Source organism: Rhincodon typus, chromosome 31 (genome assembly GCF_021869965.1).
Source record: "Rhincodon typus isolate 14 chromosome 31, sRhiTyp1.1, whole genome shotgun sequence".
Lineage (NCBI taxonomy): Eukaryota > Metazoa > Chordata > Chondrichthyes > Orectolobiformes > Rhincodontidae > Rhincodon > Rhincodon typus.
Window position 1 is genome coordinate 10899180 of NC_063362.1, and position 18353 is coordinate 10917532.

Consider the following 18353-nt stretch of genomic DNA (forward strand, 5'->3'; position numbering starts at 1 on the left):
CATTGAGCAGTAAGCATGGGAGAGAATCAGCCAGTGATTGGTAGAACAGCTCCTCAGCGATTCTAACTGTTCCATAAATTGAGTCAACTTTTCTGGCATTTGAAAGGGATTCTCTTGAATGAAATTGACCACTACCTCCCCATGTATTTTGAGTGTCACTTTCATATTTCCTGACTTACTGTTTGGCTAAATTTGCCAGTCTTGACTTTTAACCTGAAATTATGTGAATTTTGTGTTCACGTGTTACATTTCAGGACTTATATTGACCATTTACTGCTTTTACCCGAGTCTAGTTCTGAGCTAGTAGGAACTGCAGATGCTGGAGAATCCGAGACAACAAGGTGCAGGGCTGGATGAACACAGCAGGCCAAGCAGCATCATAGGAGCAGAGAGGCTGACGTTTCGGGCCTAGACCCTTCATCAGAAAAGGGGGAGGGGAAGGGGGTTTTGAAATAAATAGGGAGAGAGTGGGAGGCGGATAGAGGAGAGGATAGGTGGAGAGGAAACAAACAGGTCGAAGAGGCGGGGATGGAGCCAGTAAAGGTGAGTGTAGGTAGGGAGTTAGGAAGGGGATAGGTCAGTCCAGGGAAGACGGACAGGTCAAGGGGGCGGGATGAGGTTGGTCGGTAGGAGATGGAGGTGTGGCTTGAGGTGGGAGGAGGGGATAGGTGGGAGGAAGAACAGGTTAGGGAGGCAGGGACGAGCTGGACTGGTTTTGGGATGCGGTAGGGGGAGGGGAGATTTTGAAACTTGTGAAATCCACATTGATACCATTGGGCTGCAGGGTTCCCAAGCGGAATATGAGTTGCTGTTCCTGCAACCTTCGGGTGGCATCGTTGTGGCACTGCAGGAGGCCCAGGATGGACATGTCATCTGAGGAATGGGAGGGGGAGTTGAAATGGTTCGCGACTGGGAGGTGTAGTTGTTTATTGCGAACCGAGCGTAGGTGTTCTGCAAAGCGGTCCCTGAGTCTCCGCTTGGTTTCCCCGATGTAGAGGAAGCCACACCGGGTACAGCGGATGCAGTATACCACATTGGCAGATGTGCAGGTGAACATCTGCTTGATGTGGAAAGTCTTCTTGGGGCCTGGGATGGGGGTGAGGGAGGAGGTATGGGGGCAGGTGTAGCACTTCCTGCGGTTGCAGGGAAAAGTGCCGGGTGTGGTGGAGCTGGAGGGGAGTGTGGAGCGGACAAGGGAGTCACGGAGAGAGTTGTCCCTCCAGAAAGCAGATAAGGGTGGGGAGGGAAAGATGTCTTTGGTGGTGGGGTCGGATTGCAGATGGCGGAAGTGTCGGAGGATGATGCGTTGGATCCGGAGGTTGGTGGGGTGGTACGTGAGGACGAGGGGGATTCTTTTTTGGTTCTTATTGCGTGGACGGGGTGTGAGGGATGAGGTGCGGGAAATGTGGGAGACACGGTTGAGGGCGTTCTCGACCACCGAGGAGGGGAAGTTACGGTCCTTGAAAAACGAGGACAACTGAGATGTACGGGAGTGGAATGCCTCATCCTGGGAGCAGATGCGGCGGAGGCGAAGGAATTGGGAATAGGGGATAGCATTTTTGCAGGAAGGTGGGTGGGAGGAGGAGTATTCTAGGTAGCTGTGGGAGTCGGTGGGCTTGAAATGAATATCGGCACCCACTCCAACCTCTCCCCTGCAACATCAATCGCCTCAACCTCTCCACCCCTCTCACCCACTCCAACCTCTCCCCTGCAGAACGTGCAGCCCTCCGCTCCCTCCGCTCCAATCCCAACTTCACCATAAAACCCGCGGACAAGGGAGGCGCAGTTGTAGTATGGCGCACTGACCTCTACATCGCCGAGGCCGGACGCCAACTCTCCGACACCACTTCCTACCGCCCCCTTGATCATGACCCCACCCCTGAGCACCAAACCATCATCTCGCAAGCCATCCACAACCTCATCACCTCAGGTGACCTCCCACCCACGGCCTCCAACCTCATCGTTCCCCAACCTCGCACTGCCCGCTTCTATCTCCTTCCCAAAATCCACAAACCTGAATGCCCTGGTCGACCCATTGTCTCCGCCTGCTCCTGCCCCACCAAACTGATCTCCAACTATCTAGACTCCATTTTCTCCCCCTTGGTCCAGGAACTCCCTACCTATGTCCATGACACCACCCATGCCCTCCACCTCCTCCAGAACTTCCAATTCCCCGGTCCCCAACACCTCATCTTTACCATGGACGTCCAGTCCCTCTACACCTGCATTCCCCATGCAGATGGCCTTAAGGCCCTCCGCTTCTTCCTGTCCCGCAGGCCCGACCAGTCCCCCTCCACTGATACCCTCATCCGCTTAGCCGAACTCGTCCTCACACTCAACAACTTCTCTTTCAATTCCTCCCACTTCCTACAGACAAAGCGGGTAGCCATGGGTACCCGCATGGGCCCAAGCTACGCCTGCCTCTTTGTAGGTTACGTGGAACAATCCCTCTTCCGTACCTACACCGGCCCTAAACCCCACCTCTTCCTCCGTTACATTGATGACTGTATCGGCGCCGCCTCGTGCTCCCACGAGGAGCTCGAACAGTTCATACACTTCACTAACACCTTCCACCCCAACCTTAAATTTACCTGGACCATCTCTAACACCTCTCTCCCCTTCCTGGACCTCTCTGTCTCCATATCGGGCAACCACCTAGAAACCGATATTCATTTCAAGCCCACCGACTCCCACAGCTACCTAGAATACTCCTCCTCCCACCCACCTTCCTGCAAAAATGCTATCCCCTATTCCCAATTCCTTCGCCTCCGCCGCATCTGCTCCCAGGATGAGGCATTCCACTCCCGTACATCTCAGTTGTCCTCGTTTTTCAAGGACCGTAACTTCCCCTCCTCGGTGGTCGAGAACGCCCTCAACCGTGTCTCCCACATCTCCCGCACCTCATCCCTCACACCCCGTCCACGCAATAAGAACCAAAAAAGAATCCCCCTCGTCCTCACGTACCACCCCACCAACCTCCGGATGCAACGCATCATCCTCCGACACTTCCGCCATCTGCAATCCGACCCCACCACCAAAGACATCTTTCCCTCCCCACCCTTATCTGCTTTCCGGAGGGACAACTCTCTCCGTGACTCCCTTGTCCGCTCCACACTCCCCTCCAGCTCCACCACACCCGGCACTTTTCCCTGCAACCGCAGGAAGTGCTACACCTGCCCCCATACCTCCTCCCTCACCCCCATCCCAGGCCCCAAGAAGACTTTCCACATCAAGCAGATGTTCACCTGCACATCTGCCAATGTGGTATACTGCATCCGCTGTACCCGGTGTGGCTTCCTCTACATCGGGGAAACCAAGCGGAGACTCAGGGACCGCTTTGCAGAACACCTACGCTCGGTTCGCAATAAACAACTACACCTCCCAGTCGCGAACCATTTCAACTCCCCCTCCCATTCCTCAGATGACATGTCCATCCTGGGCCTCCTGCAGTGCCACAACGATGCCACCCGAAGGTTGCAGGAACAGCAACTCATATTCCGCTTGGGAACCCTGCAGCCCAATGGTATCAATGTGGATTTCACAAGTTTCAAAATCTCCCCTCCCCCTACCGCATCCCAAAACCAGTCCAGCTCGTCCCTGCCTCCCTAACCTGTTCTTCCTCCCACCTATCCCCTCCTCCCACCTCAAGCCACACCTCCATCTCCTACCGACCAACCTCATCCCGCCCCCTTGACCTGTCCGTCTTCCCTGGACTGACCTATCCCCTTCCTAACTCCCTACCTACACTCACCTTTACTGGCTCCATCCCCGCCTCTTCGACCTGTTTGTTTCCTCTCCACCTATCCTCTCCTCTATCCGCCTCCCACTCTCTCCCTATTTATTTCAAAACCCCCTTCCCCTCCCCCTTTTCTGATGAAGGGTCTAGGCCCGAAACATCAGCCTCTCTGCTCCTATGATGCTGCTTGGCCTGCTGTGTTCATCCAGCCCTGCACCTTGTTGTCTCTAGTTCTGAGCAATCGCTTTGACCTCTTTTTTAAAAACTCAAGAAAACCTGTCTGGCCAGTTCTCTACAACCAGCATGTAAAAAGTTAATTATACACAGTGGGTTGGCAAATTTGTCTTTTACATTTTAAACACACCTTTTATAATCAAACAAAGAGAATGAAAACTGGAAAGTTTTATTTTAGATCTCCACACCTGATCGTAGCAATGTAACTATTGCCGATAGCAGTTATTAGTCACGGGAAGGAGAACGACCTTGGTTGGTTTTTCTATTCTCTTGTCCTGAAACAAATTGAAACATCACTCTCATTTTGCCTGAGATCAATAACTGTATAGAGTTTAGGGGATCAAGTTTAGGGTCTTCCTCATAACTATGTTTAACTTAAGGACTTGCAATGCTGATAAATCATCAAAAATCATTGAAAGGAGTTAGGGGCTGAATGAGGGAGTAAGTGCTCTGGTTGCTGTATGTAGTAAACATTGTAAACATGTACTTTTTCAACACATTTAGGATGCTGGCACAAGGAGCAAATGGAGCAATTCTACACCCTTTGTTTTTATTTCCATAGAGAAAACTGCAGGCCAGGAAGGAAATATATGGCAGGCAGACAGGCGCAAACATTAAATGAGTTCTCGCAAGTGACCTGGGTCACCACTCTGCAGTTTTTTAGAGAAGAGCCGTAAAACAAAGATTGTTGAACCATTCCAGAAGCTAACATTTAACCTCGAAGTTTAATTATGCAGTTTATAGATACTTTTAATTAGCTTGTGACATAATGATTTATGGCCTGAGTAAACATAAAAAAACTACATCTGGAAAAGGAAAGGTCCCATTGTAGTTTTAAAAGTTTTTCAGTTATGTTTTCAAAAGTAAAACATCACATTAAATGTTTGAAGACTGCCCTTAAGAATATATTGCAATTGAAGGATTCCAAAAAGTAGAAAAATGTCTTGCATGTGTTTCTGTATATTTCATAGTTACGGTTATACAACTCTGGAACTCCCCAATGTTGACTATGAACTCCATGAAATCTCAGGTCATCAAATACAGGTGTTGGCAAAGAAACATCCTGCTTATAACCACCTACGGCCTTGCCTTTGTTGATGAACCAGTACTCCCCAAGATTGAACACCACTTTTAGGAAGCATTGAGGGTGGCAAGGGCACAGAATGTGCTGTGGGTGGGTGTATTAAATGTCCATCACAAAGAGTGGCCTGGCAGTACAACCCCCTGAGCTGGCAAAGTCTTAAAGGACATAACTGCTAGGCTGGGTCCACAGCAGGGCACCAAAAAAGTGAAAAATCTCATCCTCACTCTGCTACCTGTCACAGATGCATCCATCCATGGCAGTATCGGTAGGGTAACTAGCACAGAATCATTGTGAAAATGAAGTCCCGTCTTCACATTGAGGATACCCTCCAACTGCCACTATGCCAAATAGGACACATAGAACAGATCTAGCAACTCAAAATGTCTGTGACAGTCTGTGAGCATTTAGCAGCAGTAGCAGAATCGCATTACACCAAAGTCAATAATCTCATGGTCTGGCAAATTACCAACAAGCCAGGAGTTCAACACTGTTTCAATGATGAGTTCAGGAAGACAAGCCAGGAGCAGCGCCAAGTATACATAAAAATGAGGTGCCAACCTGGTGACTTACAATATAGGGCTACTTGCATGCTAAACAGCAAACACAGCATGCGATGGACAAGGCTAAACAGTGGTACAACCAACAGATCAGAGCGAAGGTCTGCAGTCTTAGTTATGAATGGTGGAAGAGAATTATACAACTAACAGGAGGTGGACTCTCCATAAATAATCCCATCTTCAGTGATTACAGAGCCCAGCACATCAGTGAAAAAGACCAGGCCAAAGTCAGCCAGATGGCCAAGTAAGTTGTAGCATTTGTACCGGGGTCCTGACCCAGGGCATGTTGGCTTCTGCCTGCCTTTCCTTTTTCTTTCTTCTCTCTCTTCCTTCTACTTTTGTTCTTTTTTCCCTGTTTTTTGCTGGCATCGGTTCCCTTCCTGAAGTGTTGGCAGCAGCGGGACCTTCCCAGAGTGTCAGTGGGCTCCTTTGCTGAAATAGCGGTTTCAGGAGGTGGCAGTGAGAGCAACGTAATCCAGACCAAGGTACCGGCTGCTTCGGTGTGGTGGGCCCAGCGTTGAGTTTGAGCTCAGTTTGGGTCCCGGCAGCTTCAGCAGCGGCTGCATTGCTGAGATCGCACCAGCGTGGACACATGGCAGCGACGACATCAGTGGAGGCAGGATGGCGCTGAATAATGGAAACACGGTTCCAGCAGCAGTGGCATGGCTCCAGGACTTGGTTGGGCACAGGTGCCTGACGGCGGAGGTGATGGAATCTGGCTGCGGTAGTGTGCAGGGATTCAGGGCACCTGAGTGTTTGCAGACTGAGGGATGGATTTTGTGGCCTTGTTTTACCTGGCGGCAAGGACTCATGGTGGAAGTGGGGGTGGGGCTTAATCTGGATGTTTCCTTTCCTTTTCGCTGTTTCTTTTATTTCTGCTTCTGTTATTAGTCCTACTTTTTGTATACTAAGATGGCGCTGAGAATGACTTTGCACACTTTTCGTTGTCCTCCTCTACTTGAGCTCATGTGACAATAGTATCTAAATCTAAAGTGAATGATTCACCTTGGCCTCCTAAAACCCCAGCATCACAGACATCGGTCTTCAATCAATTCAATTCACTCCACGTGATATTAAGAAGTGGTTGATGGCAATGGATACTGCAAAAGCTGTGGATCCTGACAACATTCCGCCAATAGAACTGAAGACTTAAGCTCCAGAACTTGCTGCATAATTGGTCAAGCTGTTCCTATACAGCTACAATCTGGCATCTGCCCGAAAATGTGGAAAATTACTCACGTATGTACCCAAATTGGCTAATGACCACCATTATCAGTCTACTCTCTGTCATCAGTAAAGTGCGAGAAGGAGTCATTGATTGTGCTATTAAGTGGCATTTTGCAAAGGAATAACATGCTCACTAAAGATCAGTTTGGGTTCCACCAGGGCCACTCAGCTCCTGACCTCAATACAGCCTTGGCTCAAACATGGACAAAAGAGCTGAACTCCAGTGAGAAGGTGAACGTGACTGTCCTTGACATCAAGGCCACATTTGATCAAGTGTAGCATCAAAGAACCCTAGTAAACTGGAGTCAATGGGAATCAAGGGGAAAGCTCTTCTCTGATTGGAGTCATACCTAGCACACCATCAAAGACAAAGCAGCCCACTTGATTGACAGCCCACCCACCAGCTTCAACATTTGCTCCTTTTGCCAGTGATGCACTATGGCAGCAATGCATACCATGTACAAAATGTGCCACAATAACTCAGCAAGACATCTTCCACTGCACCTTCCAAACCCATAAACTTTATCTTCGAGAAGGACAAGGGCAGCGGATGCATGGCAGCACCATGACCTGCAAGTTATCCTCCAAGTTACACACCATCCTGGTTTGGAAACATCTCACTATTCTTTCACTGTCACAGAGCCAAGATCTTGGAACTCCCATTCTAACTGCTTTGTGGGTGTACCTATACACCAAGGGCTGCAGAGGTTCAGCTAGGCAGTTCACCCACACATTCTCAAGGCAATTAGGGATTCGCAACAAATGCAAACATAGCCATTGATGCCCACATCCTATGAACAAAATTTTGAAAAAGAATGATCCCGGTGAAATGTAAGTTAAACATCAGAATGAAGGTTGTTGCAAATGCCATTTGATAGCACTGTTGACAACACTTCCCTCAATCTTTTGCTGATAATTGAAGCTGGACTGATGGAGGAGTAATTTGTTGATTTGCATTTATCTTGATTTTTGTGCATGGGACAAACCTTGGTAAATTTCCATATTGCTGAGTATGTGCCAGTGTTGTAGTTGTTTTAAGGCTAACGGCCCAGTTAGTTTTCTGAAGGAAAAGTCTTTACAGCCACAGCAAGGATGTTGTCAAGGTCCATTTTTGCTTTATTCAGTAACTTAAAAATTTTTATTTAAAGATTGCTTAGAGTGATTTGAATTGCCCAGATAGCAGTGATGCTGGGGATCTCAGAAGGAGGCTGAGATGGATCATTCAATCAGCAGTTTTTAAAAAATATTCTCTTGTGGGACATGAGCATTGCTGGCTGGCCAATATTTATCGTCCATCCTAGTTGCCCTTGAGAAGGTTTTGGTGAGCTGCCTTCTTGAGCTGCTGTAGTCCATGTTCCATAGGTAGACCCACAATGCTTGCACCTGGCTGCAGATGCTTCAGCTCAGCTTTGTTTCTGGCACGAAGGTACTGGATTCCACATCACTGATTACAGGATGTTTTAGGCATTTTCTCCTCTGCTTAGTTGTTCGATTGTTCACCACTAGTCACAATTGGTTGCAGCAGGACTGTCGTATATTCGTTTATGGTTGCCTTACAATATATTTAGCTTAAACTGAATAAATATTGGGAAACATTAGGATGGTACAGTGGCTCAGTGGTTAGCACTGTCGCTTCATAGTGCTGGGGACCTGGGTTCAATTCTAGCCTCGGGCAACTGTCTGTGTGGAGTTTGCACGTTGTCTGCGTGGGTTTTCTCCGGGTGCTCCAGTTTCCTTCTACAGTCCAAAGATGTGCAGGTTAGGTGGATTGGTCAGGCTAAATTGCCCATAGTGTCTAGGGATGTGTAAATTAGTTGGATTAGCCATGGGAAATCCAGGGATAGGGGATAGGGGATAGGGTATGGGGGGGGGTTTGAGTCTGGTTGGGGTGCTCTTTCGAGAGTCGATGTGGACTTGTTGGGCCAAATGGCCTGTTTCCACACTGTGGGGATTCTATGAAACTGGTTAGAATAAAGTAGGTTTGTTAATGAGCAGGAAATATTTCCATTGTGTAAGAAGTTTTCATTGGCTTACTGGACCAGAAAAATTGCTTTAGTTTTCAAGTATATTGAATTTTGATTTCAGGTACAATCAGAATTAATACTGATTGGGTTCGTATGAGAAATCTAAACATTTTGTATTTGTAGTACAATTACCCAGGGCCTGAGGAGCACATACAGTACACAGTTCAAAATAATGTCACTGTTGTAGTATGGTTATTGATAGATGTTCATGTTTTGATGTAGGTTATCTCCATTGATGTTCCATATTCACAAAATTTAGAATCAGACATGGTATTGTGGAAATTGACCAGAGTCACCCAGATCAGCTGATCGGATTTTGTGGTTTGCTTTTCACCCAGTTTTAAAGGTTGTGACTCTATAAGTGAATTAAACGGTCCTGGCTAGATATTTTTGTAGTAACTTGTTCAGTTATGTTATTACACACCTCTGCAGCAAATAGGACTCAAACCTAGGCCTCTTAGTTCAGAGATAGGGACACTACCACTGCACCACAACAGCATCCATTATCCTCCCTGTTCACAAGGGTCAAAAACGACCCAGCTGGGATTGCGTTCCTGATTACTGTTCAGTGAGTCCTGTGGCAAAAGCAAATTTGTGAATGTTTTGCTGAGGACAGAATTGGACAGATTGCGGTGCCCCTTGCAGTTCAATATCCTACCAACAGCCTGAAAAAAAGCCAACGGGTGAGCAACTGGAGCTCTGTCAGTAGCTGTGGAGCTGGGTGCCAGCAAAAAGTCTGCATCTTTAGCAGAAGGGAAATGAAATTGGTTAAAAGGCTTGTTTTAAAGTACAAATTGAACTAATTTGCTCTTAAAATGTATTTTAGTATGACAAGTAACTCACAATCTCCTAGATTTTAGAGATGACATGGCACAGAAAACTCCTCCAAGGTTCTTAGAAAGCTCATTAAAGACGATGTGTAGAACATATATTGGTTTTCAAGGTACCATGATGTTGCTCCATGAAAGACATCATGCTGTAATTTAAAAAGTCATTAATGGAAATTGACTGTATTGAAATGGAAGCTCACTGTGGTTTGAGGCTTTATTTTGTAAATTAACTCGAAAGCTTTCAAATATTTTAACCACTTAGGAGCCTTCATAAATGAGTTTTTAGCAGAATGGAAAATAATGAGCCTGTTTGTACAATAAAGGTGGGCCTGATGCTGAAATGTAATGAGGATCTCTTGTGGTGCAGGTGGGAGTGTCCCTACCTCTGAACCAGGAGACCTGGCTTTAAGTGTGTCGTAACATGTCTGAACAGGTTGATTTAAATAACCGCAAAGTAATGCATTTGTTGATAAAGGACCAAGACTGTTGCGGTTTTACTGTGTCAATACTGATAAAATAACTGAATGGTCAGGGTCAGTTGACGTGTTCTTTATCCCTGTCACTTCTGAGCAGAGCTTTGACTTTCTTGAGGTGCTTTCACACCACAGAAGACAAACCAGATGAATTCATAGCTGCCACCCTCCAATTACCTTTCTGCATCTCCTTTGTACATGTGTCAGCTGTACACCTACGTGTAGCATACATGCTTCACAGAAAGAAGGCTTCGTATTCCAATATCACTCTAGACATTTGAGCATACGATCAAGGCTGGCAATCTGGTGAGGAGTGAAGGTGTGCTACACTACCAGGGGTGCAGTCGTTCATATGAAATGTTAACCAAAGGCTTTGCCTGCCCTCTCAGGTGGATGTAAAAGATTCGAAGGTACTATTTAAGGAATAACTGTACAGTTCTTCTCAATGGCCTGGCCTTATCCCTCAACCAATTTTGGTAAAACAGATGATTTGGTTAGTTTGTTGGATCTTGCTGTGACAATTTATTTCCTGTCTTTTCTACACTGCAGCAGCAACTTCTCTTCAGAAGTGTTTAATTGACTCTAAAGCTCTTTGGGTCACCATGAGGTTGTGAAAGGTGCTACATGAAGGTGGGATTTTTATTATAAATGCTTCCCTATTGATTTTAATAGAATGTTTCAGGAATTGATGTGTGATGATATATGAATGTCTTCTTTGGTTAAGTTCACCAGTTTCAGTAGATATTTTCCTAATCAACCCGTTCATACATTATAACACATCTCTGGAAAAGTTACGACTTGAACAAAGTTTTTACCACTGCACCACAGGAAACCTCCCACTAGCTTCTGTAGTCAAACAAGGAAAATCAGCTCCACATGTTTGTACTTCAGGTTTCTTCATATTACAGATAAACATAACGTACCAGCTGTATTTTGCACAGAAGAGGAACGTGGTAGTCCATTTATGAAATTACAGCCACAGACCTTGTAAAATAAAAGCATCAACAAATCTGTAAATAACCAATATTACATAATTGATTCTCAAAATACTTTGCCCACTGATTGTGCTCTTTTGGGTTTTTTTATTTACAGGAGTAGTCACAAAGAACGTTGTAATAGGAGGGTAGAAAATGAGAATCGTGGACTTCCTTCAAAGATACCTTTGGCTTTTTTTTTTAGCTGCTCACGATTTGCCTCTTGATCCCAATTACTGTGCAGTACAATGAGAACGGTTTTACAGGATCAACCCCTACCACAGTGCTGCAAGTACTGACAGCATATGTAGGGTTGCAGGTTATGGTAGATGTGTTTATTTGTTTTGCCTGGAGTAGTTTCGTAGTTTTGTGTTTGCAACTTCATGGGAGCCTTGACCCGTCACTGGGCGAAGCATGACAGTGGGTTCCTTCAGGCAATGCATTCTTAAAACAACTGTGCCTAATTGTATCAGAGATAGTAGGAACTGCAGATGCTGGAGAATCCGAGACAACAAGGTGCAGGGCTGGATGAACCAAGCAGCATCATAGGAGCAGAGAGGCTGACGTTTCGGGCCTAGACCCTTCATCAGAATTTCAAAACCCTTCTTAGAGTTCAATGAATATGGAATATTTAGCATTGGTCCACAAACTTAATAAATAGGAGTCACAGCATTTATTCCCCAAAGCCAGCCCAGTAAGTATGCAATGTTGTTTGATATTTATTGGGCAGCACATGTAACATCATAATTTGGAATATCATTTTGCTCACAGGTCTTCTAAGAAATTTATAAATCAGGGAGTTTTCGTCTATTTACTTATGGAGTTTAAGCAATGAATATCACACAGTATTCATTTGGGATCCTTTCCAGAGTCAGGTAATGGAGAATATCATTAATTCTTTGGTAATTTTTTTACTTGGAGCCGACAAAGAATGTTGCTTCAAGAAGGACAAAATTTAATCACATATTCATGCTTAATAACCCATCATTACTACAAATGGAATTCATTAGGAACACAGCCTCTCCCATGATGAACTCCTTAATCGACGAGAAAGCTTGCGGTTGGAGGCACTTTAATGCAGCTCTAATTCAATTTTATTATTGTGCATTAAAATGAGAAATAAATAATTGCATTTATATAGTGACTTTCAGGACCTTAAAATGTCCCAAAACATTTTACAGTAAATGAAGTACTATTGAATTGTAGTCACAGTTGTAAAGTAGGAAACACAGAAACCAATTTTACAAACAGCAACCAAGCAACAGCAATTTGTTAAAGACAACTTTGCTGGATTACAAGATTAGCAAGAATACTCAGGAAAATTCCTCTCCTCTGTTTCAAAATATGGGATCTTTTACATTCACTTGAGGGTGCAAACAAAAGCTTGGGTGAACATCCCATCTGAGACATGACACCTCTGACAGTAATGTATCCCCTCTGCTTTGCACTGGAGTGTCAGCCTAGATTTTTGTGCAGTCCAGATAGATACTTTGATTGATGACTTTTATCATAATCCAATTTCTCCATCTTTTGCTTAATACCAAAAGTAGGTCATTTAGCCCCTCATTCTCATTTTGCCATTCAACTTAATCATGGCTGATCTATATCTGATTTTTTGATGTATTTGTCATTAAATATTATGTACCACAGCTCCAATTATTTGCATTTGCTCCATATCATGTCTGCAAGTGGGGTAGAGGTAGAAATCTTCATAAAATTTAAGAAGTAGTTAGATGTACATTTGCAGTGCCAAGCCATGCAAGCCTATAGGCAAGTGCTGGAATATGACATTAGAATAGTTAGGACGTGCAGACTCAATGGGCCAAAGGGTCTTTAGGGTGCTGTAGGCCTCGATGACTCTATATCCCTTGATATCCTTATTTAATGTAAAATATGTTGAATGTAACAGAGCATGCTGAAACTTAGCATATTATGGCAGCCTCCACGAAGAGAAGCAGGCAGAGCTGCTAGACTGGGTCTGTAACAAGTGGTGAGGGAACCAACAAGAAGGGTAAAATTCTTGAGAGAAAACAAAATCAGTTCATCAGTTCTGAGAAAGGTCACTGTACTCAAAGCATTAATTCTGTTTTCTCTCTGATCTTGCTAGACCTGCTGAGTTTCTCCAGCAATTTCTCTTTTTGTTTCAGATCTTCAGCATCCGCAGTTCTTTGTTTTATTGAAGTACTTGCATCCAATGTCAGCCAAGAGCGCCAAGTAGTTGATCCATCTTGGCCTCCTCCTGAGGTCTTCATCATCACAGATGCCAATCTTGAACCAGATCAATTCATTCTGCGGTGATATCTGAAAATGGGCAGGGATACTGGGTTCTGCAAAGGTTATAGCCCCCAACACTTTTTCTCTGATTGTGTGCTCCAGAAGTAGCTGTGGTCATAGCCAAACTGTTCCAGTATGTACATATTTTTTAAATTCATTCACGGGTTGTTGCCATCATAGTTCTGAAGATCTGCCCATCCCTAATTGCCCAGAGAGCAGTTATAAGTCAATCATATTACGTTGGATCTGAAGTCCCATGTAGATCAGACCAGGTATGGATGGCAGATTTTATTCCCCAAAAGCTTTAATAAACAAGATTTTGTTTTTTTAATGACAATCGACAAATGTCAATTGGATAGCTTATGTTTAAATTCCAGAATTTAACTGATTTCAAATTTCACCAACTGCCACAATGGAATTATAACCATGTTCTGACAACATTAGCCTAAGGTTCTGGATAACTAGCCCAGTAACATTACCACTACATCAACACCTCCCCGCAATATGTACAACACTGACACTTCCCTGACCAGATATGCCCTATGACCAGAAAGCAGGACCAATTTCCATCCAATCAGTCTACTCTCCATTATCAGCAACATGAAGGAAGGGTCATCAATAGAGCTATCAAATTCATCTATCAAAAGAATAAATTGCTCACTGAAGCTTAGTTTGGGTTCTGCCAGGGCCATTTGGCTCCCTACCTAGTTATGGCCTTGGTCCAAACATGGATAAAAGAGCTGAACTCCCGATATGAGGTGAGAGTGACTGCCCTTGACATTAACGAAACATTTCACCGCGTATTGCAATAAAGGGCCCTAGAAAAACAAGTCAATGGGAATGAGGGTAAAGACTCTCCATTGGTTGGAGTCATTCCTGGCACAAAGGAAGATGGCTGTGGTTGTTGAAGGTTAATGATCTCAGCTCCAGAACATCTCTGCAGGACTCCTCAGGGTGATGTCTTAGGCCCAACCATCTTCACTTGCTTCATCAATGACCTTCCCTCCATAAGGGCAAAAGTGGGGAAGTTCACTGGTGATTGCACAATATTCAGCACCATTCACAACTCTTCAGATGCTGATGCAGTCTATATTCGTGTGCAGCAAGACTTGGGCAGCATTCAGGATTGGGCTCATAAGTAGCTGCAGTGGTTCAAGAAAGCAACTCACCAACACTTTCTCCACTGAAATAAATACTGATTTAGCCAGTGACACCTGTAGTCAACAAACAACTTTAAATAAAGGGCAGGGAGATGATTCGCAGCAGGCCCCACCCTCCCTTCCCGATGTCCAAATCCCTTAATCATGTACTAAGTGCCATTGACCAAGGGACCTAGAGATAAGAAGTGTTTTAATATGCCACATACCTGCAGCTGGCATTCGTTACGACTCTTGGGTGGTCATCAATTAGCCACTAAAGGGGCTCGTTTGATGGTGGGATGGCAAGATTATCCATGGGCTTTCAAACACAGAATCCAATTCTGCCAGAGATGGCAAGGCATTGGATTTCAGGTATGACGTCATCCCACCTAATTACATGCCCTTCCTGCCTCCAAGTCCAACACCAGTGGGAGCAGAAAATGATACTCCTTGTTTCAGGTTGATGATCTTTCATGATACTGGGAAAAGTAAGCGATGCAATAGGGTTTGAGCAAGAGATGATTGGGACGAGGACAAAAGGAAGCTGTAAATTTAAAATAAATATATTGATCTCAGTCTTAAGATATTAGCCCAAATTCCTGACTATGCAGGTGGATGATAATTTTGGTGGATAGAGAAATTTCCTGCCCGATGCAGTTAATGAACGAATATCACCAAAAACATATGAATTGGCCAACTATTTCAGTTCTGTTGATGGAATATTCCTTGGTGATAAATGGCCACCACATTGTTTTATTTATTCAGAGGATGTTGACATCGCTGGTTAGGCCAGTATTTATTGCCCATCCCTGGTTACCCTTGAGAAATTGGTGGTGAACTGCCTACTTGAACCGTTGCTGTCCTTAAGGATTTTGACCCAGTAACATTGGAGGAACAGCAATATGTTTTGCAGTCAGGATGGTGCGTATCTTGGACAGGAGCTTGCAAGGCATTGGTGTTGCTACGTATCTGATCTCATTGTTCTTCTAGTATGTTTGTAATATGCTGTCTAAGAAGCCTTTATAGGTTGTTGCTGTGCATTTTATAGATAGTATATACTGCTGCCAATATGCATCAGTTTGAAGGGAGTAAATATTTAAGGCATTGGATGGGGTGCCAATCAAGTGAGCTGCTTTGTCTTGGATGATGTTGAATATTTTGCGAGTTGTTGAAGTTGCACTCATCCAGGCAAGTGGAGAGCTTTTCATCACACTCCTGACTTATGCCTTGGAGGTAATAGACAGGTTTAAGGAGTCAGGAGATGAGTTACTGGCCACAGAAGTCCCAAAGTGATACCTGCTCTTTTGGCTACACTTCCATTTCTGGTCAATGGTAACCTCCTTGATGCTGAAAGTGGGGTATTCAGTGAGGGCAATGTCACTGAATGTTAATGGTTGGATACTCTCTTGTTGGAGTTGGTCGTTGACTGGCATTTTATGTGATGCAAATATTACTTGCCAACTATCAGACCCAGCATGAATGTTGTTCAGGTCTTGCTGCATTTGGATGTGGACTGTTTCAAGAGCTGAGCAATCATGAATGGTGGTGAACATTGTGTGATCATCAGTGGGCATGTCCACCTTTGACCTTATGGTGGAGGAAAGGTAATTGATGAAGTAGCTGTCTGAGATGATCGAAGGCTGCACATGGTTAGAGAGAAGCTATCATACCAAATCCTAAAGTTGCTTTTATCCAATAACTGCTATTTATATTTTGCAGCAGAGGTCAATGAACTCTATGAGATGCCTGCGTGATAAATTGCTGTCTCCCTAGGCAAGGATCAGTGAGGCCAACTGTACTACTTCAAGTGCTGTCACAGAAAACTCAGCCCAGAGTAGGATTTGAAGGTGACACATTTATTTATTGTGGCTCAGTGTCATACTGACTTTTGGCTCCTGCATTTCTATCTGTGCAACAGAACTAAAGTTAATGACATTAACTGCACAGAAATCCAAACGCTGACTTTTAATGCATAAAAGTATTGGGTTCTTAATTCATTTTGCAAGATATAGATTTGGCCATTAGGAGCATTGGAGCAAGGTAATCTATTCCCCAAATCTCTCTTCCTCTCCCTCCTGCTTTGCAGCTTATAAAAGCTACTTCCATGGCCCAGATTTTGGTTGCTGCAAAAATATTGCTTTATGTCTCCTGTGAATGGCCTTGTTACATTAGAGGCACTGTGTAAAGGAGAGTTGTTCCTACTTTAAACATTTTAAGTTTCTGTTTCATGTTTGAACACATACTCCCATTAAGGCAGATCACCTGGAATTTGTTTACATTGCAAAGCATTTAAGTCTGTAATATCTCAGAAAAGCCCTACTTAATCATGGATGGACATGAGCCAGTATCTAAGCTGTGTTATGTTTTTATTAAAGAATTCTCTTATCCATTAGTTAGTGTACTTCACCCTTTAATCAGTAAAATCCATCGATGTGCTCTCCTGGACAATTCAGTAAAGCCACTGTCCTGATGGTGCTGAGTTCTGCTGACCAATTCCTTGACTTGTACTAAGTCAGCTATCTCAGATCAGGATAATTGGCATTAAAGGGGTGACTTGATGGTCTGAGCAGGAAGCATCCAGCTGGAAAAGTATCCTGGATACTGACAGACTGGGTGCCAGTAGTTTTCCCAGCTCTACTCCCTCTTTCTTTCTTGTTCTTTATCAGAAACACTGACTGAAATAAAGAAGCAAAGCTAAAAGAAAAAGTGTGCTATTATAGAGCACCTTCCATAACCTCAGATGTCCCAGTGATAGTGCTACTGGACAAGTCAGATTTCAGTATGAAACCTAACGTGATAGATCATGTGTTTAACTTCCAATTAGTTAACATGGTGATTAGTCCCTGAAACAAATTCACAGAAAGCAGCAGAGGTTCTTTCACAACAGAACATAAACTTTATTACACGAAAGAAGACAATTCAGAAAGATCTGAGCACAAGCAGCAAGATAAAATTTCAACCTGTTTCCCAACACTAACCATTACAGAGCCTCAAGTCCAGTGAAATTTTACCCCTCTGTGAAATCTTCAAGCTTCTACTAACTGACACTTTGCAGGTTCTTTTCTGTGGACTGCAAAAACAATTGTATGATTTTTTTTTGAGTCTGTGGGCACAAATCTCTGACAACCTAACCTTTCTCAGTTCTAACAACTTGAAGACTTCAATAGAAGTGCTGCTGGCTTGGAAAGCCCACAGACTGGAAAACTCTTCTATTGAAGATAATTGGTTCTCCTAAACAGAACTGAAAATGTTGATTTTTCTTCTCGGAGGTCAAAACAATACTAATGGCTATTTTGTTTACTTGGACACTATAAACATCCAACCCATTAACACAACAAGACTTTTTTCCCCATATGCTTGTTTGCAATTGTATGCTTTCTTAGCAATGATGTATTTAGGACACTGTTCAAGAATGGTTTTCTGATCTTGTGATCAAAACTTTCACAGAGCTGACCAAAATTTCTTGCCTCCAATCCAATTTAAAAGGTAAATTTCCAAAACATTACTAATGTATTCAGCACACATTTCATCACAATTATCATGGAGGAAATGCATCAGCCAGTTGTGTACAGCAAGATTCAATAAACATCAATGTTATAGTGAACAAATAACTTGCTTAAATTGAAGTTGGTTGAGGGATAAATATTGACTAGAAAATGCTCTTTATCTTTTCTTCAATGTATAATATAAATACAGTCATTAGGAAGGGCAAATGGGGCCTTATCCAACATCTCATCTCAAAGAAGGCTCCTTTGACAGTGCCGCACTGGAGGTAAAGGTTGGATTTTACACTGGTCACTG

General features: G+C 44.1%; 1 protein-coding gene across 1 annotated transcript in view; it reads right to left on the minus strand.

Annotated features, from left to right (window-relative positions):
• Positions 1-6057: 6057 nt before the first annotated feature.
• Positions 6058-18353, minus strand: part of ttc34 (tetratricopeptide repeat domain 34) — a 99898-nt gene continuing 87602 nt past the window's right edge. The window contains exon 8 of the mRNA XM_048614875.1: positions 6058-6330. Within this exon, the coding sequence (XP_048470832.1) occupies positions 6058-6330 (273 nt within the window). The remainder of the gene's footprint in view (positions 6331-18353) is intronic.